The sequence below is a fragment of the Saccopteryx bilineata genome, chromosome 8 (genome assembly GCF_036850765.1).
Source record: "Saccopteryx bilineata isolate mSacBil1 chromosome 8, mSacBil1_pri_phased_curated, whole genome shotgun sequence".
NCBI classification, from domain to species: Eukaryota; Metazoa; Chordata; class Mammalia; order Chiroptera; family Emballonuridae; genus Saccopteryx; species Saccopteryx bilineata.
Window position 1 is genome coordinate 43,257,908 of NC_089497.1, and position 15,606 is coordinate 43,273,513.

General features: G+C 50.0%; 1 protein-coding gene across 1 annotated transcript; it reads left to right on the plus strand.

Moving 5' to 3' along the window:
• Window positions 1–1,941: 1,941 nt before the first annotated feature.
• On the plus strand, window positions 1,942–15,398 carry TIGIT (T cell immunoreceptor with Ig and ITIM domains). The gene is made up of 4 exons (XM_066241175.1): window positions 1,942–2,067; window positions 3,030–3,359; window positions 8,563–8,663; window positions 13,935–15,398. The coding sequence occupies exons 1-4, from the start codon at window positions 2,004–2,006 to the stop codon at window positions 14,169–14,171; spliced, it is 732 nt and encodes a 243-aa protein (XP_066097272.1). The 5' UTR covers window positions 1,942–2,003; the 3' UTR covers window positions 14,172–15,398.
• Window positions 15,399–15,606: the final 208 nt, after the last annotated feature.

Sequence of the window (15,606 nt, forward strand, 5' to 3'; positions counted from 1 at the left end):
AGCTTATCTGTTCTTATTGAGATAAGGAAACTGAGTCTTAAGGAGGTGGAATAACTTTTTTAAAGTCACCAAACCAGGATGAATTTGGGCCCAGGTTTTTCTTACTCTATAGTCTGTTAACCAGCCCCCTCAAATGTTTCTGGAAAGCACCATTCATCAAAATGGACTTGACTGTGTTCCTCTTTGGACTGATTGCTTAGAAACAAATAGAATAAATTTTAAACTATATTTTTTTAACGTAGTCTAAGTTTCTTTGGATTTCTCATTATATAAGACAGGTCCTGCCTCTATGGTTTCCAGCCTCCCCTGCTATAGAAACACGGGCTGCACATGTGTTATAGCCCAAGTCCCGCTGTCCACCTCTCTCTGCTCTATTCCTGCCAACGGCTCTCGGTTTGCCCAGCCTGGCTCCGTCGGTTTGGCCTTGAGTTTTGGAAGCACTCCACAGATTCAACCCCAGCAACTTCCCTTGGATACACTTTAGGTATTATTGCTTCTTTAGGTTAAGGGCCTGTGATTGTTGCAAAGGGTCAAGTTGCACTTGATGCGAACCGTGAAGGGCAGGTTGACTTCGGAAGGGCGGAGAGAAGCTGGTGCGGCATACGTTGTCTAAGGGGCTGGGGGTGAGCTGTGGGCGGCGGTGAATGGGTCGAGGTGTCGAGTCGGGAGTAGGTGAAACCCAGGGAGGGGAAGAGGCTGGTCTGAGGTGAAGCATCGGTGGAGAAGGATGACAGGAGCCGGGATGGTGTGCAATGCTCGGGGTAGTTGGCCAGAATGGACGGGGTGGAGCCAGGCTTCCTGTGCTCCCCCTGGGGGAGCGGAGCGGCATGTATTCACGGTCCACGCCATGGCGCATGCCCGAGGGAGCAGGCCGGGCCCTGGAGGCAGGCGAGTGTCCACCCTCCACCTCCTCTCCCCGGCATGTATTCACGGTCCGCGCCATGGCGCATGCCCAGGGGAGCAGGCCGGGCCCTGGAGGCAGGCGAGTGTCCACCCTCCACCTCCTCTCCCCACAGTGTGGCTTCACCAGAGAGCAAGTTTTGTGAACTCTCTGAGGGCAGGGTTCTGATTGTTGACCCAAGTATCTCCAGATCCTGGTGCTGACTCTGGTGCTTTGTAGGCCCTCAGGAACTTTCAAATGAATAAATGAAGGGAGGGAGGGAGGCGGGTGAGAGGATGAGTCAACAGGAAGATTTGGTGATGAACTGCGAGCTTCAAGCAAGGGTCGACCACCCCCTTTCCAGGGCCAGGCAACTTGAGCCCACCCTCCCCTGCATTCCCGATCTTCATGGGGTTGCCATGCACAAGAAAAGCCCCGCTCTGGTCTCTCTGATAATACTGGGTCAGAGAGAGTAAGCCAGAATTCAGCAAAATCTCAGTCCAGACGAACAAGACAGAAGATATAAAATGCAGGGAGAGAACCTCTTTCCAGAGAAAGTGGCTATGTTAGTCCGAGAGTTTTTCTCACTCACTTCTTGTCTTTGTAATAAATGCCTCTTCGAACTGGCTCATTAGATTTTAAGTGTAGTTCCTACCATAAAAGTACAAAGACTTAAGTTGTCCTTACCTTTGCACTTTCTTTAGCAGGATAAAGTCGGGGAGAGCCAGTGAAACCCCATTGGTAACAGGTTCCACAAATCTTGGGGCCGTGACACATGCCCTGAGCTCATTAAATAAAGTCTGACTTAAAAAAAAAATTGCAGTAAGAGAATTTAAAGCAGAAGATTAACTAATTGTAATCCAAAGACCAGTGTAATATACCTTAACCACATCTTTGCTTATTTTTAAATGTGTTTCCTCCATGGTCTTTCTTGTGGCTTGCCCTGTGCTGTTTGTGTACTTGTTGAGAACTTTATCTGTTTTTGGTTTTGCTGAACTTGGTTTTTCCGAGACCCTCTCTCCTCATAGGCTCAGTTTCACCTTGCCGTCTGCAGTCGGCCAGTTTCTAGTTTCCGTGGCAGAAGAGGCCACATCTGCTTCCTGGAGGCCCACTGGGCAGAAGCATGCAGTGGTGTTTCCTCCTGATCTGGGCCCAGGGGCTGAGGCAGGCTTCCCTCCCGGCTTCAGGTAAGGGCTGGACATCTACCTGGAACCGAAGGAAGAGGGAGAGCAGGTGGAAGGAAAGGGGAGGCTGAAAACGAATCCCACGTCTGACGGCGGGAAGGAAACCACTGTTTTCAGAGCCCCGTGTCCCCCTTTTCTTCAGAGAAGAAGGTGCAGGCCTGTTTGGGGCAGCAGATGAAGGACTTGGGATTGGGGGAGTCTGGCTGACCAATCCAAGAAATAGAGAGAGGGACTAAGAAGGAGGAATGACCAGTTTGTTTGCAGACGTTCACTCCTGCTCCATCATCCTTTCTTCTGTCTTTAAGGAAACTTCTAGAAAAATATTTGTATATTTTCTGTGGATCAAAATGTTTTCTTCAGAGATTCTAGAGAGTCTACCATTAGAGATTGAATTTATGTTAAATCTATTTCCTTCTGTATTAAAAGGGGATACAAATATTTTAAAACGGTAGGAAAAATCAGTTTTTATGTTGCTTTCTGGACCATCTGAGGCGAGGTCAGTGCCAAAAGGGCTGTTTGGCCTCGGAGAAACAGTCTCTCCCCAATCTCCTTCCCTCTGGATTTCACGGCTTTCCTGGAGGGTTTTCCTGGCACTCAAATGGCAATCAACCAAATGGCCAGACTTTATTCCAAAGGATAATGTGTGCAGCCCACACCTGGGCTGCTGGGAGATGTAATTAAACAGATGCAGGGCTAACAGGGCTTGTATTCTAGGTAGGGAGGCAAAGTCAGCATATGGAGATGATCGAAGAGCTGGTCATGACGCTACCTCACAGCAGAGTTCCTCAGATGGTGAAGCGCTCCGCTGTGTAGCGAGTACAGTCTACCTGAGGGGAGACGCGATGGTCTGGGAGACTAACACTCACAGACCAATTCTGGACGCAGAGCCCCTTGGGATTTCTGAGGGAAGGTTCAAGGCCAGCTATTGAATCAGGTCTCATACATGCTTTTCTTCCCTTCCCTAGGAGCTATGACAGGCAGAATAGTAACCGTGGGGAACATTTCTGCAGAGGAAGGTGGCTCTGTCATCTTACAATGTCACCTCTCCTCTACCACTGCCAAAGTGACTCAGGTCAACTGGGAGCAGAAGAACCGACTCCTGGCCATTCATCATACTAACTTGGGGTGGCACATCAACCCCGCCTTCCAGGAGCGAGTGGTCCCCGGCCCGGGCCCGGGGCTCACTCTCCAGGCGCTGACCATGAATGACACAGGGGAGTACGACTGCATCTATCATACCTTCCCTGACGGCATCTACAAAGGGAGGCTCTTTCTGGAGGTCCTCCAGAGCTCAGGTATACCCTCTGGTGCAGAGTGGCTGATGAACCTTATCTTCTAGGACAGAAAATGCATTCCTGCTACACACTGTGGGTTCTCAAGCCCGGCTCACACTTACACTCACACTCACATCACATGGAGATTTCAAATAATGCTAATGCCAGCGCCCCATCCCAGTTCAGTTTAATCAGAATCTCAGGGGCAGGGACAGGATGATATGTTCAAAGATTATCCCTAAGTGATTAGAATGTGCAGCCAGGATTGAGACCACAATTTTGGATATAAGAAGAACATTTTATGATATTTGCTGGGAAGACCAGGTGAAAAAGTCATCTGGGAAATGTTCTCATTTCTTAGTTTAGCATGGATCAGGCAAATGAGAATTAACCCCTAAATTTATAAGGATTAGAGCTGATTAGAAAGAAAGCTGGGCTCGGCCTGTGGGGGCACCGTGGACAGAGCCTTGACCTGGAGGGCTGAGGTGGCCGGGCTGAGGCTGCGGGTCCCGACCCCGCGCTCGCACGGTCGGGGCACCGTGGACAGAGCCTTGCCCCGGAGGGCTGAGGCTGCCGGGTTGAGGCTGCGGGTCCCAACCCTGGGCCCGGCCTGTGGTGGCACCGTGGACAGAGCCTTGACCTGGAGGGCTGAGGTTGCCAGGCTGAGGCTGTGGGTCCCGACCCCGGGATGCACAGTCGGGGCACATGTGAGAAGCCAGAGGAACAACTAAAGTGAAGCAGCTATGGTTTCACTCCCTCCCTCGCTCTCTAAAAATCAATCAATAAAATATATAAAAGAAACAAAAAACAACAAAACAAAGCTATGTGCTTGCTAAGTGTAAATGTACAATTACATTTTTTAATTAAAAAAATTTTAATTACTGCTGATGTGCAATATTATATTAATTTCAGGTGAACCACATAGTCATTAGACATTTATATAACTTAACAAAGTTATCAGCCTGATAAATCTAACCACCCATCTGATATCTGACATCACACATAGCTATTTTTTTAAAAGTTGTTTTTCTTTTTAATTTTTAAAATTTATTTATTTTAGTGAGGAGGAAGAGAGGGAGAGAGAAGGGGAGGAGGAGCAAGAAGCATCAACTCCCATATGTGCCATGACCAGACAAGCTGGGGGTTTCGATACGGTGACCAGATCGACATTTTAATTCAGTGAGTCACCACGGGTCAGGTGACATCACACATAGTTATAATATTGACTATATTCCCTTTGCTATACTTTACATTCCTGTGCTTGTTTTTATATCTGGAAATATGAGTTCTTTTTTTTTGTATAGAGACAGAGAGAGAGTCAGAGAGAGGGATAGATAGGGACAGACAGACAGGAACGGAGAGAGATGAGAAGCATCAATCATCAGTTTTTCGTAGCGACACCTTAGTTGTTCATTGATTGCTTTCTCATATGTGCCTTGACCGTGGGCCTTCAGCAGACCGAGTAACCCCTTGCTCGAGCCAAAGACCTCAGGTCCAACCTGGTGAGCTTTTGCTCAAACTGGATGAGCCCGCGCTCAAACTGGCGACCTCAGGGTCTCAAACCTGGGTCCTCAGCATCCCAGTCCGACGCTCTATCCACTGCGCCACCGGCTGATCGGGCTCTATCTGGCAATATGTTCAGCTGGAATCCCTTTCTCTTTCACCCATCGCCCGACTCCCCTCCCATCTGGTATCCATCAGTTTGTTCTCTGTACCGAGGAGTTTGTTTCTGTTTATTCATTGATTTTGTTTTCTATATTTCACATATAAGTTAAGTCATGTTGTATTTGTCTTTCTCTATCTGACTTATTTCACTTAGCATAATACCCTTTAGGTCCATTTGTGTTGTCACAAATGGCAAGATTTCCTTCTTCTGTATGGCTAACTAATATTATATAACACATCTGCTTTATGCATTTGTCCATCAGTGGACACTTAGGCTGCTTCCAAATCTTGGCTATTGTAAATATGCTGCAATGAACATAAAGGAGAATATATTTTTTTAATTTGTGTTTTGGATTTCTTGGGATAAATACCCAGAAATGGAATTGCTAGGTCATATGGTAGTTCCACTTGTGTGTGTGTGTGTGTGTGTGTGTGTCTGTGTGTCTGTGTGACAGAGAGAGAGAAACAGAGAGGGGCAGATAGGGACAGACAGACAGAAAGGGATGAGAAACATCAATTCTTTGTTACGGCACCTTAGTTGTTGATTGGCTGCTTTCTCATATGTGCCTTGACTGGGGGGGGCGGGCTACAGCAGAGCAAGTGACCCCTTGTTCAATCCAGTGACCTTGGGCTCAAGCCAGAGACCATTGGGTCATGTTTATGATCCCATGCTCAATCCAGCAACCCTGTGCTCAAGCCAGTGACCTTGGGGTTTCAAACCTGGGTCCTCTGTGTCCCAGTTCGATGCTCTATCTACTGCGCCACTATCTATCTGGTCAGGCAATAGTTGTGTTTTTAATTTACGATAATTTACATTTGTGCATATTTCATAGTTTCCAAAATTATCTCACATTCATTATCCATCGGAACATTTGAACCAGTTGGAAGGCGGGAAAAGATTATTATCATATCTGAGAGACAGTATAGCAGAATGGTTACAAGCTCAGACTGATACCAGACAGCCTATGTCCAAATCCTGATGCTGCTATGGACCTCACACAGAATTACGTATCTCCTTTGTGCATCAGCTTTCTCATCTGGGAAGTGAGGGTTGTTTTAAGACATTATGAGGTTTTAAGACCATCCACATCCCTCTGGCCCCCTCATCCCTGTGGCCTCCTCATCCCTCCGACCTCCGCATCCCTGTGGCCTCCTCATCCCTCCGGCCTCCTCATCCCTGTGACCTCCACATCCCTTCACCTCTGCATCCCTGTGTCCTCCTCATCCCTCCGGCCTCCTCATCCCTGTGACCTCCTCATCCCTCCGACCTCCGCATCCCTGTGTCCTCCTCATCCCTCCGACCTCCGCATCCCTGTGTCCTCCTCATCCCTCCAGCCTCCTCATCCCTGTGACCTCCGCATCCCTGTGACCTCCTCATCCCTCCGACCTCCTCATCCCTGTGACCTCCTCATCCCTGTGACCTCCTCATCCCTCCGGCCTCCTCATCCCTGTGACCTCCACATCCCTGTGACCTCCTCATCCCTCCGGCCTCCTCATCCCTGTGACCTCCTCATCCCTGTGACCTCCTCATCCCTCCGGCCTCCTCATCCCTGTGACCTCCTCATCGCTGTGACCTCCTCATCCCTCCGGCCCCCTCATCCCTGTTACCTCCTCATCCCTCCGGCCTCCTCATCCCTGTGACCTCCGCATCCCTCCGGCCTCCTCATCCCTGTGACCTCCTCATCCCTCCAACCTCCTCATCCCTGTGACCTCCTCATCCCTCCGGCCTCCTCATCCCTGTGACCTCCTCATCCCTGTGACCTCCTCATCCCTCCGGCCTCCTCATCCCTGTGACCTCCTCATCCCTGTGACCTCCTCATCCCTCCGGCCTCCTCATCCCTGTGACCTCCTCATCCCTGTGACCTCCACATCCCTCCGGCCTCCTCATCCCTGTGACCTCCTCATCCCTGGGACCTCCTCATCCCTCCGACCTCCTCATCCCTGTGACCTCCTCATCCCTCCGGCCTCCTCATCCCTGTGACCTCCTCATCGCTGTGACCTCCTCATCCCTCCGGCCCCCTCATCCCTGTGACCTCCTCATCCCTCCGGCCTCCTCATCCCTGTGACCTCCTCATCCCTGTGACCTCCTCATCCCTGTGGCCTCCTCATCCCTCCGGCCTCCTCCTCCCTCCGGCCTCCTCATCCGTCCGGCCTCCTCATCCCTGTGGCCTCCTTGTCCCTCCGGCCCCCTCGTCCCTCTGACCCCCTCATCCCTCCGGCCTCCTCGTCCCTCTGGCCTCCTCGTCCCTCTGGCCCCCTCGTCCCTCCGGCCCCCTCATCCCTCCGGCCTCCTCGTCCCTCTGGCCTCCGCATCCCTCTGGCCTCCGCGGCCCTCTGGCCTCCATAGCTGCTCTCCAGGATGCCACTTTGCTCCCATCTGCCCTGCCAAAGCAGGAAACTAAATCCTCAGGGCAGGAGAAACGTGTTCTGGGGACTTGGGCTCCCTCTCCTACTGCTCCTGGAACCGTGTGGGGACTGCCTTTGTCCTAAGGGATTGCATTTCTTAGCCACCTTCCCAGCAATCTAAGCCCTTATTTAGAGGGAAGAGGGCCTGGCTTCTCCTACACCCTTCTCTTCTCTCCCTGCACACCTGGGTTTGGCCCTCACTTCTGGGAAGCAGGTGGAGCTGGGATGAAGCTGCCTGGAAACCCTTCCACCTGCAACCCAACACATCCTGGCCGCTGTGCTGTTTCTCCCCCACTCTCCTGGGGTCAAATGTCACTCATCTCTTCAGAACTCCCTTCCTGCCTCTCCCTCCTTCCGGTTACATTTTATGTTAATAAAAATTCACTTGTTGCCTGACCTGTGTGGTGCAGTGGATAAAGCATCGACCTGGAATGTTGCGGTCGCCGGTTCGAAACTCCGTGCTTGTTCAAGGCACATATGGAAGTTGATGCTTCCTGGTCCTCCTCTCTCTCTCTCTCTCTCTCTCTAAAAATGAATAAATAAAATCTAAAAAAAATTACCATCTTTAAAAAAAAGTTCACTTGATCACGCTTTAGTGCATATTATAAATATTTGTAATATGAATGAAATAAAACCAGGAAAATATACAGCTCCAGACCCATACGCCCTCAGGTCTCACAGCCGACATGGGACACATGTTGGAGGCTTAAGGTGAAAGGTTAGGTACTTTTATTCCGTTTTGTACTATAATATTAATTTTATTTTAATTTTTAAGTTAATTATTTCTACTAGTATAATTATCAGTATGAAGCTTCATAAAAGAATATATCGCTTTTCTATTTTTTTCTGGATGTTATCATTTGTTTCATTTCATGATTATTACTGAGAGTGATTTTGCTGACTGGGGGAAGTTAAGAACGGTCTGCGCTGGGGTCAGATGTGTGAGGTACAGGACTGCTCGGTGTCCGCGGTTCCTGATGGGCCGGCGGATGCTCTGCGGTGCACAGAGCCCGCTCAGTGGTCCGGCCCTGTGGGCGGGGCGGGGCAGGGCCCTGCAAGCCCCTTCCTGTGCCTGCTGCTCAGACCTCCCTGGGGAGTGGGTGCCCTTGGCTTCCGGCCTCAACCCATTTCCGCTATTCTGTCCTCCCTCTAGGGGCTGAGCACGGTACTAGGTTGTGGATCCTGTTTCTTGGAGTCGTCTTGCTGGTGGTCATCTGCACAGCAGTCACAGGGGTGGTCACAGTGGCTAGAAAGGTAATGACTCCAGCTGTACATCTCAGTCCTGGGCACGCCGCCCCTGCCGTTCTGGATTCTTTCGGATTCTCTTTCTGCCCGCAGACAGGCTGCATGTGGTTTCCCCCACTGCTCTCTGTGCCACTTTCATGGTCCTTGTTCTGCGTTTTTGTGAAGTTGTTTATATTCTCTGTCCCTTCCATTACCTGGGAGCTCCGGAAAGGCTGTCCTCCACCCATCTTGCTGTCACCTACAATTCCTAGGTCCTGCCTGTCCCTTAAGCCAGTTCCCTGGGAGTTCGATTTATCTACTTTGAGCCTGATGCATCTTAGGCACCTACTCTGTGCTACGGAGTTCTGTACGTTAGCTCATTTAATTTTAACGACCCTTCAGTAGACCCCGTGCTGGCCTCCGGGCTGGAGAGGATGCCTCTTTAGATGACTCCCACGAGGACCTCTGACTCTCACACTTCACTTTCAGTTGCTGATAGATCTTTTTTCCCCGTCAGTACCTTAGACTCTAAGGCAGGGGTCCCCAGATTTTTTACACAGGGGGCCAGTTCACTGTCCCTCAGACCGTTGGAGGGCCGGACTATAAAGAAAACTATGGACAAATCCCTATGCACACTGCACATATCTTATTTTAAAGTAAAAAAACAAAACGGGAACAAATACAATATTTAAAATAAAGAACAAGTAAATTTAAATCAACAAACTGACCAGTATTTCAGTGGGAACTAAGGGCCTGCTTTTGGCTAATGAGATGGTCAATGTCCGGTTCCATATTTGTCACTGCTAGCCGTAACAAGTGATATGACGTGCTTCCGGAGCTGTGACGTGTACGTCCGGCGTCACCGGAAGTAGTACTGTACGTGAGCGACGCTGTGCTTTGCATCCTGTGCTCCTCTCACTGACCACCACTGAAAGAAGTGCCCCTTCTGGAAGTGCAGCGGGGGCCAGATAAATGACCTCAGGGGGGCGCATGTGGCCCACGGGCTGTAGTTTGGGGACCCCTGCTCTAGGGTACTCTAGCAAAAGCCACCCAATCAATCCCACGGTCCTGCAATCACTGCTTAGCCCACACTTCTCACACGCCAGAGCCGTGGCCCAGCTCACTGTCTCCTTCCACCTGTACCCATCCCACTGCCCCACCAGTGGCAGGGTCTGTGTCCCAGCTGGTGAGGGATTTCCTTCCACTCTCCACCCGGGGCCTTTCCCGGGAAACTGTTCTAGACCAGGTGCAGGAATTAGAGCCTGCCGTGAGGACTCTGGTGACAGCGATGTATTTGAATGAGCGCTCACATGAGGGTATTAGAGGAAGCAGAATCGGGCTGAGGGAAGAAAGCTAGTGCGATGTGGTCTCAGCTGGAGACTTGGTTGAAGCAACCACTGTATGCAGAGCAGGGCACCACAGCATTACCTACAGAGACTGCACTACATGGGAATGTGGCCTCCGGAAGCCGACGGGCCTGGCTCGGGCTCTGGCTTCACCACTCGGGGAGCTGTGGCCCCTGACCTTGCTCAACCTCATCCTCCTCATCTGTAAGCCAGAAATAATTATGCTGCTGCCTCATGGGGCTGTGGATAAAAGCCAAAGATTCAGACAAATAATTCAAGTAAGACACTCGGTATTTTTCCTGGCATGTATTAATAACTATATTCTTATAAATATACATTATTATAATTATTATAAATTTTATTTATCATAGCACTTCAGAATACTCGGTGCTCAATAAATATTTGTACTAATTTAAATCAGTTATTTAACAACTCTTTCTCTGCCCTAATGATTGTTTTAAGTATAAAAAAAACTATATATCAAAAGGTAGTTTTATTATTTCATGCACCAAATACTTAAATAAGAATAAAAGAGGTACACAAAACTAGATTATGTTGTAAGAAAGAGTTTTAAAATATCAATAAAAAATATTGAATAATACCTGGAAAAAAAACAATAAAACTGTTATTTAAGATATTTCCATATTGCTTCTTGACTGACATCCTCTCTTGCGATTTTTTTCACCCATGGATGGAATGAACATGACTACGGTACTTAGAATACGCTGTTGCCCAGATGAACGTTAAAAAAGAGTAAGGAATGTAAATTTGTGATTTCCACACTGGGTGGCTGCCCAGGCGCCCACCTTTGAGAGAACCCTCATTACAAGTGCCATTTGAACAAGCGGTTCACTGAACTCAACAAAAATTGAGGTATCAGTTCTGCTGAACTGGTGCGAACAGGCTGCATCCCACCTGTTTGTACTGCATGGATCAACTGGACTAAACGAATGAATATTACTTGCCAAGCTGCTGTTGGCAAAAGTGCCCCCAGGAGACCCTCTGTGAGGTAAAGGAGGGACGGGTGTGTCCAGCTCCAGGACCATGACTGCCGACTCTACCGTCTTTCTCCTCAGATTCTCTAAGAGGGCTATGTTTTCCCCAGCAGGACCCAGCTGCAATCTCAGTAGCTGCCTTTGGTCCCTTAGGACATCAGCATATTAATTCCAAATGTGGTTTTTACACGGATTACGATGACAGAGTCCCCTGTGCAGGACGGAATGCACACTGAGCTGCTGAGAGGCCCACTGCAGGCACATGTCCAAGTCCCAGAGGACTTTGGAAGCGAAAAGAGTTCTAAGATTTAGAGACAAGGGTGACCCATCTAAGAATGGGAACAAGGACACACCAGCATAAAACACCACGTCAGTACTTAGAGGATGAGCCCATATACATACTTTAAAAATGGACAGGGTTGTGTCGAGGGGTGTAGCCCTTCTTTTAAGCATAGCATCAGCATGACCTATGATAACTCTGTTTTTCTCCGTACTTTTGGTAGGTAAGGTGCAGCCACTTCTCCTGAAAAGAAAAGGATGAAACAGTACGTGAGGAAAGACTACCTTACTGTGCGTGTGCCTCTGAGACTGGCCTCTCCCCAGGCGCAGTCGTGGCAACGCTCTGAGTTCTCATATCCGTTTCCGGTGAACAGGTGGCCCTGTACACCCTCCCACTCGCCCCCGGCATACACACATTTGTGCACTGCTGAGCTTGACGCCGGCTGATAATGGTGCTGGTGGTTCCTATCCTAGAAGCAGTGGGGTGGGCAGAACGAAATTTGGTTGGTTTGTTGTTCTTTTCTAAGCCTGTGTGTGTGGCTCTTTGTGAATCTGTCCTTGACCAACAGTGTGGGTGACTGACTGACTTTAGCTAGAGCAGTCTCCACGAAGCCTGAGAGGGAGTCATCCTTGTATGGGGTGTCATTGCGCATTGCTGATGCCATCTTGTTTGTGCTCAAACCTCACCTCTGCTGCGCTCATGTGAATGTGATGGCTGACTTTGCATCCTTGATTTTCCCAAACAGATTTCACCGTCTGTCCTTTGTCTCACAAGTGCAATTGTAGTTGTCTGTCCATGAGTAACTGCATTGATCTGGAAAATCTGGTTCTTTTAGGTATGGGGCCATAAAAGGGGTGTGTGTGTGTGTGTGTGTGTGTGTGTGTTTGCGTGCGCACATGTGTATTTCAGTCCAGTACATATCCTGAGCATATGTTATGGGCTCTGAGGTCACACGGAAGAACAAAGCACAGCCCCGTCCCTGAAGCAGCTCACAGTTTGGGGCCCGGGGTAGACAGAGGTAAGCAACCATTTCCAGACAACGTCCCCTGTTCCAACAGAGACCCTCCGGGACCACAGTCTAGCACCCGGGAGGATGGAGCTCTCCCGGAAGGTCAGAGAAGGGTTCTTGGACATGGGGTGTGGAGCTGAGTCTGGAGGAATGAGTAGACAAGTTTTCCTGGAAATAGTGAAAATGGACAATGGGTTCAACATGTGTAGAACGAGGGGGTCAGGAAACAGTGTCTGGCATTCTGAAAGCTCCAAAATGAGATGCAGTGTGGTGGAGGAGAAAGAGCACAGCTGGAGTTAGAGAAACCCAGGTCAGAATTGGATTTGTCCCTGGGCAAGTGATTGTACCTGTCTGTGCCTACTCGCTAACTCAAACCCTTCAATAGGAGGTGTTGTTGAGATCACATGAGAGGCTTGGAGCAGATTCTCAAGAAATGGTAGCTCACTGGGATCAGGTCCTATACCAGAAGGTGGGTGGTGGTCGGGGAAGCACTGTGGGAACAGGAAGAAGCTGAGAAGGTGACAGGGACTGAGTCACACAGGGCACTTTGGAGGTGTTCCCCAGTCTCCTGTGGGGAATGCGGTGGAACGATGGACATCCTTCCTAGAAGAATGCACCTCATGCAATATTTTTGTACACAACTTAAGTGGTTCTATAAACCCCTTGAATGCCTCCTGTGGCCCCTATAGACAATGGGAGGCATCGAAGGGCTCAGGCAGAAGCCCTGAGGGCATGATCCCACTTTTAGTTTTGAAAGGTCGCTCTGCTGGTAGCCGTGTGGAAGTTGGACTGCATAAGGCAGGTGAGTACGGGAGAACAGGTAAGAGGTAAGACATGAAAGTAAGGATAGGCAAGGGGTGTTTCAGAGTTTCTTCGGAGTAAAACAGGATAGGATTTTATGACCACTTGGAGTTTATCATTAATAAACCAGGTTAGAGACTGTGGGGCAGGAGCAGCTGGTGGACAGGGGAATGTGTTGGATTTCTCTGAGACACGCTGAGCCCAAGCTCGTGGTGGGTCACCACTGGCCATTTCCAGCCAGCACATGGCCATCGGGGCTTGGCGCTCAGGGCAGAAGCCTGGGCTGGTCTGGATAGAGATTTGGGAATCTTCAGAGGGAAGAGGGTGGTTGTAGACGTGTGTTTCGATGAAGTGGCTCAGAAAGAGTGTTGAACATGAGAGAGCAGAAGGCAGCACCCTGGGAAACCCCTTTATTTGGGGAGCTGATGTGCAAGCAGAAAAAGGAGCAAGCCTGGCTGAAGATGCAGGTGGGGTTCACAGGAGGAGGAGGAGAATGGGGAGGAGCCATGGGGGAGAACACTTCACAGAAGAAGTGGTCAGCAGTGTGGGGGTGGCAGAGAGAGAGAGGGCCTGTTGGCTGCCTCCCTAGGCTAAGTGAACAGGCAGGCACGGGGTGGGCACAGTGCTGGGGTCGTACGTGCTGTTCCAGCGGAGTGGCTAATACTGAAATCCAGCTGTGATTTCAGAGGTGAGAAATAAGGGGTCAAGAAATCGGTGTTAGAAAGAACATGACTTTGCCTGTGTGTGTGTGTGTGTGTGTGTGTGTGTGTGTGTGTGTAAAAAGAAAGAGACAGTGCATTGTAATTACGTATCGTTGGGGAGTAACTTTTAAATCACATCCCTACAAATGCACTTTTTGTTTGTTTTTAGAAGAAGTTTCTTAGAATCCATTCTGCAGAAAGCGGCCTCGGGAGAGAGCCATCTGGACAGGAGGAATGGGGCCCCAGCATTGTGTCATCCCCTGGAAGTGGCGCCCTGGCAGCAGCAGCACCTGCCGGCCTTTGCAGAGGGCAGAGCGGGGGTGACTATGCAGAGCCACACGACTACTTCAATGTCCTGACTTACAGGAGCCTTGGGGACATCAGCCCCCCAGCGGAAACAAGATAGCGTCCAGAGGCATCTTCTGGGAGACACAGCCTGTCTCTGCTATTACAAAGGGACGTGTAAGGGTCACATGACTGCTCTGTGTGTGTGCGTGTGTATTCAGTCGAGTGAATGAGTACCATCATCTCTGTCTGCATGTCCTCCATCCTTCCATTCTACTCCATCATGGCAGACCAGGGAGAGTAGTTTGAATCCTGATTATGAATACAATGTTAAAAAAAAATTGACCTGTTTTAAATCTCGCAGTTTGAGCCAATTCTGTGCAAGACAGATCTCCTAATAGCACTGGGCAGGGTCAGGTTACAGGGATTTGCGGTGGATGATGATGGTGTGACTGCAGAGCCACACTCATCATTCTCACCGTCATCGTGAGACAGTGAGAACATTCACACGCTCAAGGCATTTTATGATTAAAGCAACAGCTAACAGCTTCTGCAGGGAATTCAAGGACGACCCAACCATGGTCTCCCTCTCGGCCATTTAAGAACTTACAGTTAAGTGAGGAGATAGCGTTTCCATGGAAAGGCAGGAAGGAGATAAGGATAAGAGACACACCTCTTTGGGAAGATATGCCAGGCTGGTGTGAGGTGGTTGGGATAGGCCTGTCTGTGGTGAACTGGCCGAGGAAGAGGCAGGGAACAGTGAGTGCAGGGGTCCAAGGAACTTGTAGAAACCAAAGTTCAGAGCGGAGAGCCCCGCAAAGAAGACTTTGGTGCCAAGGGAACCAATGAGACTTCAGATTTTATTCTCTGGGCAGGTGATTCAAGTCTCTTACTGGGTCCACTGAGAGTGCAGTGATGGACTGACACAGAGGGCTCCCGGCTTCTCTAGCCACACGCGGAGGAAGGCACGGACACGGTGCGTGGTCGGTGTGGTGCCTGCATCTCAGCCCTTGCGCTGTGACCCACCTTTACACTATCAACCCACCGCTGAGCTTTGATGAAAGAATGTTTCCCTCTAAAAAGAAAACCTAGATTTTAAAAATAATGACTCTTCCTAGGAAAATAATAAAAGGAGGGTGAACGTGTTCAAAAGTGTACACCCCCAGCCCTGGCCGGTTGGCTCAGCGGTAGAGCGTCGGCCTAGCGTGCGGAGGACCCGGGTTCGATTCCCGGCCAGGGCACACAGGAGAAGCGCCCATTTGCTTCTCCACCCCTCCGCCGCGCTTTCCTCTCTCTCTCTCTCTTCCCCTCCCGCAGCCGAGGCTCCATTGGAGCAAAGATGGCCCGGGCGCTGGGGATGGCTCTGTGGCCTCTGCCTCAGGTGCTAGAGTGGCTCTGGTCGCAACATGGCGACGCCCAGGATGGGCAGAGCATTGCCCCCTGGTGGGCAGAGCGTCGCCCCTGGTGGGCGTGCCGGGTGGATCCCGGTCGGGCGCATGCGGGAGTCTGTCTGACTGTCTCTCCCTGTTTCCAGCTTCAGAAAAATGAAAAATGAA